Source organism: Myxocyprinus asiaticus, chromosome 42, assembly GCF_019703515.2.
Source record: "Myxocyprinus asiaticus isolate MX2 ecotype Aquarium Trade chromosome 42, UBuf_Myxa_2, whole genome shotgun sequence".
Taxonomy (NCBI): Eukaryota; Metazoa; Chordata; class Actinopteri; order Cypriniformes; family Catostomidae; genus Myxocyprinus; species Myxocyprinus asiaticus.
Window position 1 is genome coordinate 12901558 of NC_059385.1, and position 17697 is coordinate 12919254.

The 17697-nt window shown below is 42.1% G+C and overlaps 1 protein-coding gene across 5 annotated transcripts in view; it reads right to left on the bottom strand.

Moving 5' to 3' along the window:
• ntm (neurotrimin) overlaps window positions 1-17697 on the bottom strand; it is a 467252-nt gene that overhangs the window by 42618 nt on the left and 406937 nt on the right. For all 5 annotated transcript variants that reach the window (XM_051683516.1, XM_051683513.1, XM_051683514.1 and 2 more), the window contains one exon: window positions 2173-2298. In XM_051683516.1, the coding sequence (XP_051539476.1) occupies window positions 2173-2298 (126 nt within the window). The remainder of the gene's footprint in view (window positions 1-2172; window positions 2299-17697) is intronic.

The window sequence follows — 17697 nt, forward strand, 5'->3', positions numbered from 1 at the left end:
TTAAAGCTTGGTCGCAAATGGGTCTTCCAAATGGACAATGACCCCAAGCATACCTCCAAAGTTATGGCAAAATGGCTTAAGGACAGCAAAGTCAAGGTGCTGGAGTGGCCATCACAAAGCCCTGACCTCAATCCATTAGAACATTTGTGGGCAGAACTGAAAAAGCATGTACGAGCAAGGAGGCCTACAAACCTGACTCCGTTACACCAGTTCTGTCTGGAGGAATGGGCCAAAATTTCCAGCAACTTATTGTGAGAAGCTTGTGGAAGGCTACCCAAAATGTTTGACCCAAGTTAAACAATTTAAAGGCAACGCTACCAAATACTATACAAGTGTATGTAAACTTCTGACCCACTGGGTATGTGATGAAAAAAATTAAAGCTGAAATAAATCATTCTCTCTACTATTATTCTGACATTTCACATTCTTAAAATAAAGTAGTGATCCTAACTGACCTAAGACAGGGAATGTCTACGATTAAATGTCAGGAATTGTGATAAACTGAGTTTAAATATATTTGGCTAAGGTGTGTGTACACGTCTGACTTCAACTGTACATCATAAGTAACTGTAATTAAATCACTAAAAAATGAAGCATAATCCATTACTTCAATTTTTCCAAGGAAAAAGTAATTGAATTACAGTTATGCATTACTTTGTAATTCCTTACACCCAACACTGGTTGTACCCCTTCAGAAACCTCTAAATATAACACACAAGTCATCTGGATGACTTTTAATATACTTATATGGTGCTTATGCATCCTTTTGAAGCTTGAAATCTCTAGTTACCATCTGGTATAATGGAATGGAAAAGAGCAACCAGTACTAGTACCAGTACTATTTAAAATAAATCCTTTTGTGTTCCACAGAAGAAAGAAAGTCTTACGGGTTTGGACCAACATAAGAGTGAGTAAATAATGGGTGAACTATCCCTTTGAGATGGAACTCTGTTGACAATGGCACCATATAAACATAGTACCCATTTGCCAAATGATGTGGGGCATAAACAGGTCGATCCTGTAGTCCAACAAGACACTGACCTGACTGAATCAGCACTGACAGCTGATGTTTTAATCCTAAAAGCTGTAGAAGCCCTGGCCAGACACCTGTACTGTATCATAATGGATTCCTATCTCAAACTCTTTCACTTAGATTCTAAAAAAAACAAAACAGAGCAGTCACTTCTGTCACATTAACATTTCAATTACCTGATGCTTGTAACAACACAAAAGGAGAAAAAAGGGGGTGTGAGGGGTGCATGAGCAGGTACAGCGGTCCAATTGCACCCCATGAATCACAGCACATTAAAACGCAGTTTTTCCCTGATTAAGTGAAATGGCGCAGGGGACAACAGAGCTGCAGACAGGCCCAAATGGAGAGATTTGTTCATGTGGCCTGAAGATAAGCAAAACAGACCATTCAGCTTGTATTGTGCATACACAAACAAACACATTAACATCCTCTTTCAGCATATTCAGAGTTGTCTGTATACATTCAACACAGCCAAACATACACACACACACACCTCCCAGAGAGGGAAGTTGTGAAGAAATCTTCTCCGTGCTTGATATGTGAGTGGGCTGCAGCATTTAGCAATATCATCAAGGAAAAATGCATTCTTGTAACTTTCTTGTAATATGAAAATATGGCTAAAAGTATGTGGACACCAGAATACCAATACCATATGCATTTGTTGAACATTTCATTTTAAAACCATGAGCATTAACAGGGAATCTGTCCTCCCTTTGCAGCTATAACAGCTTCCAATCTTCTGTGAAGGCTTTCTGTTATATGTTGGAACATGGCTGTGGGGATTTGCTCCCATTCAGATACAAGAGCATTGGTGAGGTCATGAAATGATGTTGGGGGAATGGGACTGGTTGCAGTCTAGGCTTTGTGCAGGCCAATCAAGTTCTTTCATGCCAGACTCAGTAAATCATTTCTTTCTGGACTTTGTGCACATTGTCATTGTCAGAGGCATTGTCATACTGAAGTAGAAAAAGGCCCTCCACAAACTCTTACCACAAAGTTGGAAGCAAACAATTCATACTACTGTATTCTGTAGCATTACAATTAGCCTTTACTAGAATTACTGGAATACCCAAACCTGTTCATTAGAAGGAAGTGTCCACATAGTATTTTCATAGGCATGACTTATGTATAATTCTTACCTAAAGGTGATATCATTCTCCAAACGATAGCAGGTTCTGGTTTGCCATTGGCCAGACACATAAAAGTAACGTTGGAACCTTCGTTCACCACCAGATCCTTTGACAAGTTCACAATCTTTGGAGGAACTGTAACAGAAAAAGCAAATTCTTCTTTAAGGCCAAGAAAATAACTTTCAATTGTGAAAGTCCTCTGTCGATAATATACAGTACTTTTATCAAGAATAAAGACTGATAAATACTGCCAAAGTAAAGAAATCATTGGTCATTGCCACAGAGCTTTTTATTGGATCATGCATTCAACAGTAAAGACAATATAGATAGCACTTGAAAGTTGTGAAGAAAGCAAAGCAATACTCGACTTGAGTGTAAAGATTCTCAAAAGACACTCATAACTAAATTCTTATGAATAGCAGACACATTTGATGCTTGACCAGGATATTTGAAAACTGTGTTCTTTCTCTAAAAAAGTTATTTATCCTCCGTGGCATCAAACCTGCAACTTTTCTGTTATGTGTTACCATTAGACTACTACCAAACTCCAAACACAAGGGAAAAGTGTACAAATGTAAAAGTGAAGAGTGTAATTTCTGCAGCACAAGCGTTGCCAAACAGAACTGCAAAAATAATGATGTATTCAAACAGGTTTCCTGAACACTCTCTCTTTCTATGTTCCTTGATAACAGCAAGGCTGACACTAGGCCAGTCAGGGCCTTTTTCTAAATTTAAGGACAAAGTAACTGGGGTAAAACATGAGTTTTCTTAGTTTTTAATGATTTGCAAATAAATACTAGAGAATAGCCCTATAACATTTTAGTTGGGTACTACTTCTATTTGGAGCTGAAGAAATGCAAACCGGACACATTTCAAAAGGTTGATTTATTGATTGCGTTTGCACTTTGAACACAATTTAAAGAGAGTGCAGAGCAAGCCATTATAAAGGCCTTTATGAGGACCGTGCAGATCTCCAAAAACTCTCCAACTCAGCAAAACTAAAGATGTTACAAATACCTTATTTAGTTACCCTAAGGGGAATAGCTGTATAGAGAGTCGACATCTTCCCTTCAGGAGAGGAAATAATAGCCTACTTTGAAAAGAGTGTTAAACATTTACTTAGTACTCAGAGAGAACATACATTAAGCTTGTAGATGGAGACTTCCAATGTGTGTTATTGCCATTTGATTACATTCCAATCCTTTACCGGATATACAGCATAATGGACTTATAATGCCATTTTGTAATTATAAAGTTTTGATATGGCATAATGTGCTGTTTTTTTTTTTTTTTTAGAAATGATGTTTTTTAATAAATCTCATAAAATTTCAGATAGATTAGTTCACTTTACCCAAAGAGGAGATTAGGGAGTGTAGCAAAAAATAATTTTCAATGTCTGTATCTCAGTGTATTGTCTCAGAATATATTCAAATATCTATCTGCTACAAATTAAAGTAGTTTGTTAATCTACTTATGCCTAAACTAAAAATAATTATTGTTTTATACAGGTGCATCTCAATAAATTAAAATGTCGTGGAAAAGTTCATTTATTTCAGTAATTCAACTCAAATTGTGAAACTCGTGTATTAAATAAATTCAATGCACACAGACTGAAGTAGTTTAAGTCTTTGGTTCTTTTAATTGTGATGATTTTGGCTCACATTTAACAAAAACCCACCAATTCACTATCTCAACAAATTAGAATACATCATAAGACCAATAAAAAAAACATTTTTAGTGAATTGTTGGCCTTCTGGAAAGTATGTTCATTTACTGTATATGTACTCAATACTTGGTAGGGGCTCCTTTTGCTTTAATTACTGCCTCAATTCGGCGTGGCATGGAGGTGATCAGTTTGTGGCACTGCTGAGGTGGTATGGAAGCCCAGGTTTATTTGACAGCGGCCTTCAGCTCATCTGCATTTTTTTGGTCTCTTGTTTCTCATTTTCCTCTTGACAATACCCCATAGATTCTCTATGGGGTTCAGGTCTGGTGAGTTTGCTGGCCAGTCAAGCACACCAACACCATGGTCATTTAACCAACTTTTGGTGCTTTTGGCAGTGTGGGCAGGTGCCAAATCCTGCTGGAAAATGAAATCAGCATCTTTAAAAAGCTGGTCAGCAGAAGGAAGCATGAAGTGCTCCAAAATTTCTTGGTAAACGGGTGCAGTGACTTTGGTTTTCAAAAAACACAATGGACCAACATCAGCAGATGACATTGCACCCCAAATCATCACAGACTGTGGAAACTTAACACTGGACTTCAAGCAACTTGGGCTATGAGCTTCTCCACCCTTCCTCCAGACTCTAGGACCTTGGTTTCCAAATGAAATACAAAACTTGCTCTCATCTGAAAAGAGGACTTTGGACCACTGGGCAACAGTCCAGTTCTTCTTCTCCTTAGCCCAAGTAAGACGCCTCTGACGTTGTCTGTGGTTCAGGAGTGGCTTAACAAGAGGAATACGACAACTGTAGCCAAATTCCTTGACCTGTCTGTGTGTGGTGGCTCTTGATGTCTTGACACCAGCCTCAGTCCATTCCTTGTGAAGTTCACCCAAATTATTGAATCGATTTTGCTTGACAATCCTCATAAGGCTGCGGTTCTCTCGGTTGGTTGTGCATCTTTTTCTTCCACACTTTTTCCTTCCACTCAACTTTCTGTTTACATGCTTGGATACAGCACTCTGTGAACAGCCAGCTTCTTTGGCAATGAATGTTTGTGGCTTACCCTCCTTGTGAAGGGTGTCAATGATTGTCTTCTGGACAACTGTCAGATCAGCAGTCTTCCCCATGATTGTGTAACCTAGTGAACCAAACTGAGAGACCATTTTGAAGGCTCCGGAAACCTTTGCAGGTGTTTTGAGTTGATTAGCTGATTGGCATGTCACCATATTCTAATTTTTTGAGATAGTGAATTGGTGGGTTTTTGTTAAATGTGAGCCAAAATCATCACAATTAAAAGAACCAAAGACTTAAACTACTTCAGTCTGTGTGCACTGAATTTATTTAATACACGAGTTTCACAATTTGAGTTGAATTACTGAAATAAATGAACTTTTCCACGACATTCTAATTTATTGAGATGCACCTGTACTTGAACAGTCATATCTTCGGTTGTTGTTAACACTGACCTTGAAGAAAACTTGAAGATTACCATTGATATTCAAATAAGTTCAAGTTTGTTGGGGGATTTGAGAGGAATCAAGTTTGTTGAGCTATTGCTCTCGGCAAGGAGATACACAGAGGATTTTACACTTACTATTTTGTGTACTGAACCATGCACCAGCTCAATAACTTTACAAGTCTTTTCTCTGTAAAACTGTCCTGCAACATAAAGTTCAGTTAAGCTAAAGGTCAGTTCAGAATAATGTCTTCAATCCCTGGAGAATATCCTGCACTTTTGCCTCAATGATGGCAAGCAAAATATGTTTGACTTGACTACATTAATGATGGAATAAAGTCCTTTAGAGGCCATTAACTCATTCCCTCCTCTGTAAATGAAGATTCACAACAAGTTCAAGCAGACATGCTTCTACTGGAAATTAATTCAATGAATGCCTTCAGGCAGTTTACACTCAATGTATGTGTTCTTTTCGAGAAACCTTAAAACAACAAAACATAAGGTGGATTCTAGTGAATGGACACCAGTGTTGGGGAAGTTAGATAACTAAAGGGTGCATTTTTATTTTTTTTTTCCAACTTTGGGTAAGCTATCCCTTTAAATTTGTAGTGTTAATACTTTGAATTACTTACTCCCCAACACTGATGAGCACACTGCTAAAATCAATTATCATTATCATCAGTAGCTCAAAAGTTATGTTCTCAATTAATGTAATAATAGGTGGCAATGATGGTATGATCAGAAAATACCAGTGTCGTTTGACACATTACATTCTGCCATTGAAAAGAGATGTTATTTTGACACATGTACTCTATCAAGAGGTTTGGTTTTGCATTTCAAAGCTGAGACAACTCAACAAAGTTTGCCGTCACTGCCTGTGCTGGTGCCAACAAAGAAAAGCAGTACCGCTGTTTTAGTCGCTAAAGACATGTTCCTCCAGAGACACTCACCTATAAACAATTCATTTATTGTCAGCCTAAGTCTACGTCCTCTTCATAAAAATGTGATAAAAAGTTGAGTGAGAGAGCATATCAGCCGCATTACTTTGTGATAGTTTTGTCTAATTTTGGCTTAAAATACTGTATATTAGCTAGGATATTCCACAATAGCAAATAACAATTTTCTCGTTTGCCACAAAATCACATAGCGCATCAATTTTAACTTGTTTCATGGCAATGGAATTTAAGAGTTTAGAAATGAGCCTTTTGAAGATGCAATCAAATCAAATTTTGAGTTTTATGGCTTGTAGTCCATGTCTGTTAGTTTTGAGGCCATCTACACTCACCGAGCACTTTATTAGGAAGACTATGGTCTTAATAAAGTGCCCAGCATTGTCTTCTACTGTTGTAGCCCATCCGCCTCAAGGTTCGATGTGTTGTGCATTCTGAGATGCTATTCTGCTCACTACAGTTGTACAGAGTGGTTATCTCAGTTACCGTAGCCTTTCTGTCAGCTCGAACCAGTCTGGCCATTCTCCATTGACCAACTGGATGTTTTTTGTTTTGTTTTTGGCACCATTCAGAGTAAACGCTAGAGACTGTTGTGCGTGAAAATCCCAGGAGATCAGCAGTTACAGAAATACTCAAACCAGCCCGTCTGGCACCAACAATCATGTCACGGTTGAAATCACTGAGATCACATTCCCCATTCTGATGGTTGATGTGAACATTAACCTAATGTCCTGAACTGTATCTGCATGATTTTATGCATTACACTGCTGCCACACGATTGGCTGATTAGATAATCACATGAATATGTAGGTGTACAGGTGTTCCTAATAAAGTGCTTGCTGAGTGTGGTAGTGTACGCCTCAAATCTGACAAAATGAACTATTAGCAAATATAACTGCACATTGAAAATTCACAGTCTTTCTCTTGCAAGAAAATGGACAAAATTACGAGTGTTTTTGTCTAATTAAAAGCTCCCTAGAAAGAGATTATTTATAAATACCACCTACCACAGACTAGCAATAGCTAGTAGCAAAACAAGTCTTCAGTTGTGCTAACATTCGTATCATCAAGTGGTTGCTAAAAAAGTGGCTTCAACTGATTAATTGCTTCCGTCCATGAACAAGCTGTCAAGTGTGGTTTTGTTGGTCTGTGATGAAAACTAAAGGCTATTGACCATCTCCAAAAAAAATAAATAAACAAGCTCTTCAATTAGTCCTGCCCAAACTTCCTTTTTCAACAGGAAACACATTAACACAGGAATGAAAATGCCAATCATTTCATTGGAATTTGAAGAATTTAGCATCGTTGAATTTGTGTGTACAGATTTTTGAAGAAATGTATTACCTACATAATGCAAGATGGAAATAAAATACTAAAAATGCTTCAGATTTTTATCCAGCCAGCAAGAGTTATATGCTTGAGTATCTGCAGCCTACAATGCTGAATGTTTTCAGCTCACTGTTCTAAATATGGAAAGCATAAAGTCATCTTGAAAAGGAAAAGCATAAAAAGCTCTGCTCACTATTTTAAAGCCATACACCACACAGTTCTTGAACGACTGTTTCCGAACAAAAACAGCAGAGCAGACACTTAATATTTTTTATCGACAAACCATAACAGTCACCAATATGAATGTTAATAAGAGAACTGTTTACAACTGCACCGTGACCCTCTGTATGACAGTCAAAGTGAGGAATGATTCTATCACTGTGTTTATGACTTGTGTCTTGGAATGATACTGCATATCTTTGTGAGCCATATTTCTGATACAGATGGCCGGAATGCAACTCAAAGCCATTTTCAAAGCCAATAAAGGGCTTACAATGACCGGATCTCCTTTTATATTACACAGACTGTCACACAATCAGTAAAGGAATGTGGCTGTTTGGGGATGTGTGTATATGTGTGTCTATCTCACCCAGATTGGATTCTCCAGCCTCTGTATGTTAAAGCATGTTAAATTGCATTTTAATAGAGTCGTACCATCCTCTCACTTTTGATGCTGGATTTACGAGCTTCAAAAGGATCTTCAGTTGACAGGAGGAGCAATTGAATAGAAATAACTTGCCATATCGCAGCCTATTCCCAAGATTTGACCTTTGCTTTTCCTAGCTTTGGAAGTGGGAATCCTCGGAAAGTTGTTATATGGATGATCAAGTATATACACTTACTAGCAAGGTATATCATATAAATTACATAATGACATAACATACTAAGCATTATCAGGCCATGACTTTAGATCCAACATTTTTAAATTAGATAAAGAGGTAAGAATATGACAGACAAATTATATTTCATTCACACTTGTACACACACTGCAGTGTCACAATGTAAGTTATGACATCATGGCGTCAAAGATGTCCTCATGACATCAAACAGTATTGATTCTTGCATGTTTTGTGATATGCCAGGTTTGAATGTGTGCACGCATGAATGACACTTGAGAGTTACGTAGCAGGGCAAGATTTTCAGTAAATAATGACTTACATTTCCTACACAAAGCTTATCATATGGCTTCAGAAGACTTGGAATATAGTGTACACATATCATGGATTACTTTTTTGGTACTTTTATAGTGCTCTTTAATCCTTTTTGAACCTTGATAGTTCACAGACTATTTTCATTGTATGGAAAAGAGCAGTTTTAATGTCTACGTTGTGAGAATTTTCATTCCGAAGTGAACTTTCCCTTTAAGATTATATATATCACATTTTCACATAATAAAAGCATTAACATTTAATCAGTTACACTAGTCATATGGTGCGTTCACGTCATGTCAGAATTACAGTAATTATGAGATTTCGATTTGTGAATAGCGTTCATGTCTTTGAAGAACTCGTGATGACAAGTTGTCAACTCGGAATTCTATGAAAGCTCAAAGTAAAAAGTATCAATATGGCAGTGGCCACAACAACTAAAGTTAGTGAGCATATTTCTGTTTGAAATGGCATTTTCTTATGTCATCATTACCTGGAGTGTTTTCTTTGATCTTAAACATTTTACAACAACAGATAGGAGTGAATTAATGAGTTAATATAGTGATACATATTTTGCTGTTTTAAACAACAAAGCCGTTTTGGCATTATGAGTGTTGCCACTGAAACAAATACCTTCAGAGGTTCCAAGATGTGAAAGGCTCTGAGTAAAATGCCATCTCATAATTACAGCAATTTTGAATTTTCAGTTGTGAACGCAGCAAGAAACAGAAATCGAGTGATCAATAAAATGTGCTGTTGCTCATTGTGGAAGCTGCTGGTTAGGGCATGACTTAAAAAATTTAAAAATCTAGACTAATGAAGTGGCCAGTTGTTGAGATGACTAGTCGACAAAGGTAAGGTTGCACCAGCCATTTGTAAGGTCTTACTCAAATTGGGACATTAAGCTCACACTAAGGGCTTAGGAACCACTAGTTAGTTTGTAACCAACAATGTCCTTTTTTTATTTTCTCCCCTTTTCTCCCCAATTTGGAATGCTCAGTTCCCAATGCGCTCTAAGTCCTCGTCGTGGCGTAGTGACTCGCCTCAATCCGGGTGGCGGAGGATGAATCTCAGTTGCCTCCGCGTCTGAGACCGTCAATCCGCACATCTTATCGCGTGGCTTGTTGAGCATGTTACCGCGGAGACGTAGCGTGTGTGGAGGCCCACGCTATTCTCCGTGGCATCCACGCACAACTCACCACGTGCCCTACCGAGAGCGAGAACCACACATTATAGTGACCACAAGGGGGTTACCCCATGTGACTATACCCTCCCTAGCAACCGGGCCAATTTAGTTGCTTAGGAGGTCCAGGGGTGGTAGTCAGCGTCAATACTGCTGAGCTACCAGGGCCCCCCACCAACTCTGTTCTTTATATGGTAGCACCATTATACAAATTTATACAAATTCAGAAACTTGATCTAAAATTAATCAGGGGCAGTAAATAAATACTAATACAAAAAAATGGAAATCTTGATATTTATTCAGTATATAAATATATTTTTTGTGTGTTTGTTGAAACTTGGCGACACACTGGAAGATGCACTAAAGAGCCACTAAGTAAATTATTCAGATACATTTCTCTCTTTTAAAGGTAAACAAGTGTAAATGTCAACATCATTATATGTCTAAAGGATTGAAGTCATGCAAAACATGAGCTTACTGATCGTCTGCCTTTTAATTACAATCACTATTTCTTGTCGGAGGCCTTCGTAAACATTTACTTTGTAAGCTGAGTTAAAGTCTAGGCCCCATTCACACCACCAGTGACACAGAGCAACAAAGAGACAAGTTCCCATTCATTTTCAATGAGAGCAGAGTGACTTCCGGCAACACGAGCGGCAGAGACAGTTGACGGCAAGATGTGGGTGTGGTGCGTGACACAACAAAGTTGAGAGAAGTTTAACTTTATGCAAATGATGAGTGTGATTCCGGTGCAACTACCAGTGGGAGAGGAGGCAGTGGAACTCACGTCATCTATATATTTTTTCAGAAAAACCCCCAAATAAAAAAAGACTCAAATTATTCATAAATAATATTGGATGTGTTTATAATCTTATGGTAAACAGAAAGTTTTTTTAAATCTTTTATTTTTTTGTAAAGCTGTTTGTAAGCATGTAATTCTGCTTCTGTTCACTCTCTCACTTTCTCAGTCTTATTTCATTCCACTAGATGGCAGCAAGCGCTAGAATTTTTTTCTCTCTAACACATCCCATCAAAATATACAGATCTAAAACGTAGGTAGCGTTATAATGCATTTTAGCCCTCACATATGTGCTCGTTCATAGACATTCTGCCTAATTTTCAGTTTATGCACCACCCTCATTGTTTCATTAAATATCTCGGTGTCTGAGTGGACTAGAAGCTCAATCGAGGTGTCATTAGAAAGCTGTCATCCTCATCTTTGCGACAATACATATCACTTTTTATCATCAATATTCCAAAACATAATTTTATGATGATTTGTTTAGCATGCTTTTCCTGCTGGATGGCATATTTTGTTCTGGACATCTAAGATATAATTTTGGATTATTCAGCCAAGCAAACTCACAAACAAGTAAAAACAGATATAAAGTTTTTAGATATTTGGGGCTTACAGCAGCAATAATCAGTGCATAAAAGAGACGTATATGTATTTGATGGCTTTCAGAAATCATATTTCATTTTGTGACTCTTTTGAAAATATTTTGAACTGTGGAATTAGGGCAACTAAATAAACACATTCCTGAGAATAAGACCTTTCATTTGATTTATGACTTGTCCATTTAAGTGCCATGTGAAAGACTTTTGTATTCATATTAATATTTCTACCCCATTACCTCTAGGGGGCCCAAATGTGCGACACTAATATTTTCAGGCCTTATTTTGTTTTGTTTAAAATAAATGCAAAAGCGGTATTCTCTGAAAACTTCAGATTCTAAGCTTTCAATTTAATTTAATGTTTTAAGTGTAAACCTTTTTTTCAATATAGCACCCCCTGTGGACCTGCCGGTGGGTTCATATAGTTAAAGCACTGCAGCAGGTTATATAAAATGCTCTCCCCTGCAGAATATTAATTTTTAGAGTAAAGAGAACTGATTACTTGTCAAATTAGAATGATATATTTTAGGGATGTGCACGAGTAATCAAGTAATAGAGTACTCATTTTGCAAAATCAAATCACTACTCGAATATCACATTTGCCTGCCGTGATCAGCACCGAATTACACTGTTTTCGCTCTGAATCTCTCACCAAATCGTGCAGTTAAATTTGAGTCCACCAGCAGAGCGCATTTTATAAAAAGTCAACTTCCATCACTTGTTTTTCTGAATAATAACATCTAAAATGATAAAAATGTGATAGCCTATATGTAGATTCAGAGTTTATATGTGTGCAGTACCCTAATGCCATCAGTATTGGTTTCTATGTAAGCTCCGGTTGAGAGAAAATGTTTTTGCTGTTATTTTTTAAATTTTTATTAATGCACATTGTTCATTTCATGCTTTTTTCCCCCAAAAGAACCCAGCACGCTCGTCTGCCCCGATCGGGCTTCCAGATGAGTCTGCCGGCTCGTCTCATGGAGAGTTCAACATCTTATTCGGAGCCCGCGAAGGCGATGAGCTCTCGAGCACAGCATCGGAGAGCGGGCTCGTGCAGTTGGACGCGGAAGCCTCAGCTGGGCTCCTCCCTTCGGGTGCGGTCGCCCAGTCACAGACTGATGCGGAGATAACGGACATGCTTTCCGGGCAGCCGCGAGCGTCGGGCTAGAGTGGAACCCTCCGCTCTCCCCTGAACCCTCACGGCTCGATGATTGGTTCCTGGGCTCGTGGCGCCGCTCACAGCCACGCCCCACCCCAGTTTCTTTCTTCCCGGAAGTGCACGAGGAGCTGACAAGGTCGTGGGAGGCACCTTTTACTGCCCGGTCCCGATCTTTCAGCTCCCCCGCCCTCACTACCCTCGAAAGTGGGGTGGCCAAGGGCTATTCGGCAATCCCCCGGTGGATAAGGCACTTGCGCCCAAAGCTCCAGTCCAAGGCCTGTAGGTTTACGTCGTCCCTGATGGCCAAAGCCTACTGTGCCACTGGACAAGCCGCCTCCGCCCTGCACGCCATGGCTCTCCTGCAAGTCCACCAAGCCAAGGCACTAAAGGAACTGCACGAGGGTAGTTCCACCCCAGGATTGATGCAGGAGCTGTGCTCAGCGACCGACCTCGCTCTCCGGGCAACGAAGGTCACGGCGCGGTCTCTTGGGCAGGCGATGTCCACCTTGGTGGTCCAGGAGTGCCACCTTTGGCTCAACCTAGTCAAGATGGGAGAGGCCGACAAGGCACGGTTCCTTGGCGCACCCATTTCCCAGATTGGCCTATTCGGCGACACCGTCGAGGACTTTGCCCAGCAGTTCTCAGCGGTGAAGCAGCAGACGGAGGCTATCCAGCACATCCTGCCCAAGATCCCGCACCCCATCTGCTCGTTGCCGAGGGCATCCCCCTGCGGTGACTGTACCGGCTCCACCGCAGCCCGCCCCTGCGGCCCGGCCCCGGCAGATGCCACCCATCTCACGGTCGGCCGCCAAGAACCCGCGAAAGGCTTTGAAGCACTCCTGAGACGGGTGACCCAGGGATGATGAAACCCGCTGCTCTGGAGCTGGTAAGCAGACCACTCCATCCCCCGGTGGAGGGTCAGGAGGAGAAACTTTTGTTACCTTTGCATTTAATTGCGCCGCATGCCCAAGTGGCTGCGGTACCCAAGAGTTCAGTAAGAGCGGTTTCCTTGTTCCCTAGGTCACATACCCGTGTGCACGGCCATCATCACGACCACCGTCCACCACTCCATTTTGGCAGGTTTGGCGCTCCAGCGGCGGTCTCCCCGCCCCTGTGTGCCCAGCTGTGGCACAAATCTGCCCCTGATGTGACAGTCTCCATGGGTCAAGTGGACAGGTCTCTTTCTCCCCCATCCCAGGCTGTTCCGAGGGTGGTCACAAGGAGCCAGGTAAATGCTTTGATGTCCCTGAACTCAGCACGGCCACGACACGTTGTGGCACCTCAGGCTCTGCCCTGCCGCGAGGCCTCACCCGCCAGTACGTCTGATGAGATTGTCCCCTTGGTCCCCCTTGCCCAGAGCTTGGATGTGTGGCTTGCACTTTCCAACCTGTCGAGATGGTTGGTCTGGACCGTGGGACTCGGCTACGCGATTGAGTTCGCCAGGCGTCCGCCCAGATTCAGCGGCATCCACTTCACCTCGGTGAAGGGCAAGAACGCCGCTACCTTGCGCATGGAGATCGCTACCCTCCTACGGAAGGATGCAATAGAGCCTGTCCCTCTGGCCAAGATGAAGAAAGGGTTTTACAGCCTCTACTTCATTGTACCGATAAAAGGCGGTGGGTTGCGGCCAATCTTGGACCTGCGAGTACTGAACCGGGCTTTACACAGACTCCCGTTCAAGATGCTGACGCAAAAACGCATTCTATTGAGTGTCCGGCATCAAGATTGGTTCGCGGCGGTAGACCTGAACGTATCGATTCTACCTCAACACAGACCCTTCCTGCAGTTTGCATTCAAGGGTCGAGCGTATCAGTACAAGGTCCTCCCTTTTGGCCTGTCCTTGTCCCCTCGTGTCTTCACGAAGGTCGCAGAGGCAGCCCTTGCCCCGCTAAGGGAAGTGGGCATTCACATCCTCAACTATCTTGACGATTGGCTAATCCTAGCTCACTCTCGGGATGTGTTGTGTGCACACAGGGACCTGGTGCTCTCGCATCTCAGTCGACTAGGGCTTCGGGTCAACTGGGAAAAGAGCAAGCTCTTCCCGGTTCAGAGCATCTCTTTTCTCGGCTTGGAGTTGGACTCATTCTCGTTGACAGCGCACCTCATGAACGAGCGCACACAGTCGGTGCTGACCTGTTTGAAGGTGTTCAGACAGAAGACAGCGGCTCCACTGAAACTGTTTCAGAGGCTCCTGGGGCATATGGCATCCTCAGCGGTGGCCACTCCGCTTGGGTTGATGCATATGAGACCGCTTCAGCACTGGCTTCAGACTTGAGTCCCGAGATGGGCATGGCGCCGCGGGACACATCACGTGTCCATCACGCAGATCTGTCACCGCCTTTTCAGCCCTTGGACTGACCACACGTTTCTACAGGCAGGTGTTCCCCTAGAGCAGGTCTCCAGGCATGTCGTGGTTATGACAGACACCTCCAAAACGGGCTGGGGCACCAGCCCTGACGTTGCTGTGTCCGGTGCGCGCTTTACGCATCTATTTGGATCGCACGCAGAGCTTTAGAGTCTTTGAGCAGCTCTTTGTCTGCTTTGGTGGACAGAGGAAAGGAAGTGCTGTCTCCAAGCAGAGGATTGTCCACTGGCTCGTTGACGCCATAACAATGGCATATCACGCCCAGGATATGCCACCCCCGGCAGGGCTACGAGCCCATTCTACCAGGGGTGTAGCGGCCTCCTGCGCCTTGACCAGTGGCGCCTCTCTAACAGACATTTGCAGAGCAGCGGGCTGGGCAACACCCAACACCCTTGCGAGGGTCTACAATCTCTGGTTGAATCGGTTTCGTCCCGTGTAGTGGCACGCACAAGCAGGTAAGTCCGGGAAAGCTGGCCGGGTGTATCACTTGCGCATAACGCCTTTCACCTCCCCTGAGCTGAAGACGTGTGCTGTTGATTCCCAGTAGTGTTCACAAACTGTGTTCCCTGGATGATTTCCTCCGAGCCCTGTGGCAGACGAGTTTGCGGAGAAACTCGCTGCCAGCTCAGAACATATGCTAACTAAGCCGTGTACTGGGGTAGGTGCTCCGCATGTGGTGGTTCCCCATAGGTAACCCCATGCGACGTATATCGTCCGCTAATTCGTTTCCCTGTTGGTAAACTGCATCTTCCTTGGGCAGAGGCCCCTCTGCCCCAGTCATCATGTTTGTAGAAACTCCTCCCCCGTAGGGTAGGACCTACCATGGGACTTCTCCACGTGATATACTTCCGACAAAGTTCGGCAAGACCATGTGACGTATTTCCACTCAAAATACCCCCTCCCCCCCCCTTTTGGGCGGGGTGTGGTCTCCGCGGTGTCTTCCCCTTGGGAGGGACACCCCCCCGATGTAGACCTGGTGGCCTCAGTCGGTTAATTCCTTTTTTGGGGGGAGAGGAAAAAAAAGAGGATAAGAGCTAGCCTGTCTCTATCTTTTGGGCAGTCGACTTGTCCCCAAAGGGCCGTTCAACACTCATAACAGCGTTGGGGGAGGTTACGTGTCAGCCTGGTGCGCTGGCTACGAGGCACACAGTGGTCTGCCCATCACACACCGCCAGTTCACGTAACACAGTTCAGCCAGTTGCGGCGTTTCGTATAGGGGCCCCTAGTGTCACTACATCGACACAACATAAGTATACTTACATAACCTCCATTCCCTGATGGAGGGAACGAGACGTTGTGTCCCTCCTGCCACAACGCTGAACTACCCGCTGAAATGGCCGGGACCTTGTCTCAGCTCCTCAGCACAAAACCTGAATGAGTGGTTGCATACCAGCTCCTTTTATACCCGTATGTCTGGGGGAGTGATATGCAAATACCACTCGCCAATTTTCATTGGCCTTTTATCAAAGACCAGAGGTGTTTCGGGCTCCCAAGAGTGACCCCTAGTGTCACTACATCGACACAACGTCTCGTTCCCTCCATCAGGGAACGGAGGTTACGCAAGTAACCAGGATGTTTTACTGGCAGATAGTCTCATCTGTAATCAGCATTTCAAAAGCCAATATGGCCAGATGTACATTCCATCAATAACATAAGTGACATCAGAAGGAATGCCCACAAGCGACTTTATAGTACAGAGACTAGTGACACCAAATGACATTGTCTTTGGCGGTGTGAACGGGGCTTTAGTTAAATATTTAGTTGTGCACAGGTTGTAACTTGGTGCTCATTTATGCCACAACTAGGATAAATTATAACCTAAGCATCGCCCCTGCAACTGGCCCCAAATAACCATCATTACCCATCTCTACTTTGAATGATAATTCTGTGGAACAATGTCTTGATTTTGGATATGTCCGAAAAACTGAACAAGGCAAATTTAGTGTTTCTTCCTGGTATTTCTCATAAAATTAGCTGTTGTTATTGATTTACGTTCATTAATATTTCACGCACTTATGCAGTCATTCTCTTCGAGAATCAATAGTCACAAAATCAATAGTTAAACTGCCCACAATGCCAGTGAATACACATGAAACAACACTTTGTGATTCTGTTGTGTCAAACAGCGCTTGCCTTTGACTTGTTCCTGTGTAGAGTTCATGTAACAGGCCGTGCTCTGTGATCAAAATAAACATCTACATTATGAATACACAAGCATCTAATGTTTGATGCACAGCTGCAGGAACACTGTTTGCATCCAGTGAAAATGTCAGATGATTTGACATGCAAATGATGACCTCTTTCAGGGGCTGATTACCATGCAAATCTTTAATCAGGGAATGCATATTTCATCTGCATGCGTTCTACAACACATTTGCTCCTTTTCGTTCCTTCAAGAAAGAGATTTTAACGCAAAACAGGTTTGGGATGTAATCATATCCTCTAGGTATCTGACAGAAATAAATTAAATACAAAAAGCAAATGGGCTGCATTATAGTCCCTTAAGAAAGGGTTTCAAAAATCAGCTTTGAGGCTTTTAGCTAATAGTGTTCACACATTTTAGTACAAAGCGAGTGATTTTCACACTTCCCCCTTTAAGTGCAGTTATTTGTCAGTTTCTTCCATCACTGTTCATTTAAAGTGTTTCTTCAAGAACTTTTCTAAAGATTTTGTGAGTTATCTTTGTGATGAAATGTGTAATGTACTGTATGCCGAAATAATGCCACAAAATAGCCATTAACCATTTGCTACTTGCTAGTAGGTCACAGGTGGTATTAAGGGGAGGGGCATTCTCATTCTAGAGAGCATTTGATTGAAAAAAAAAAAAAACAGTTATGCAGTGCAGTAAGCGTCATCAATATTTTGAGTCAATTTTTCCAGAAGAG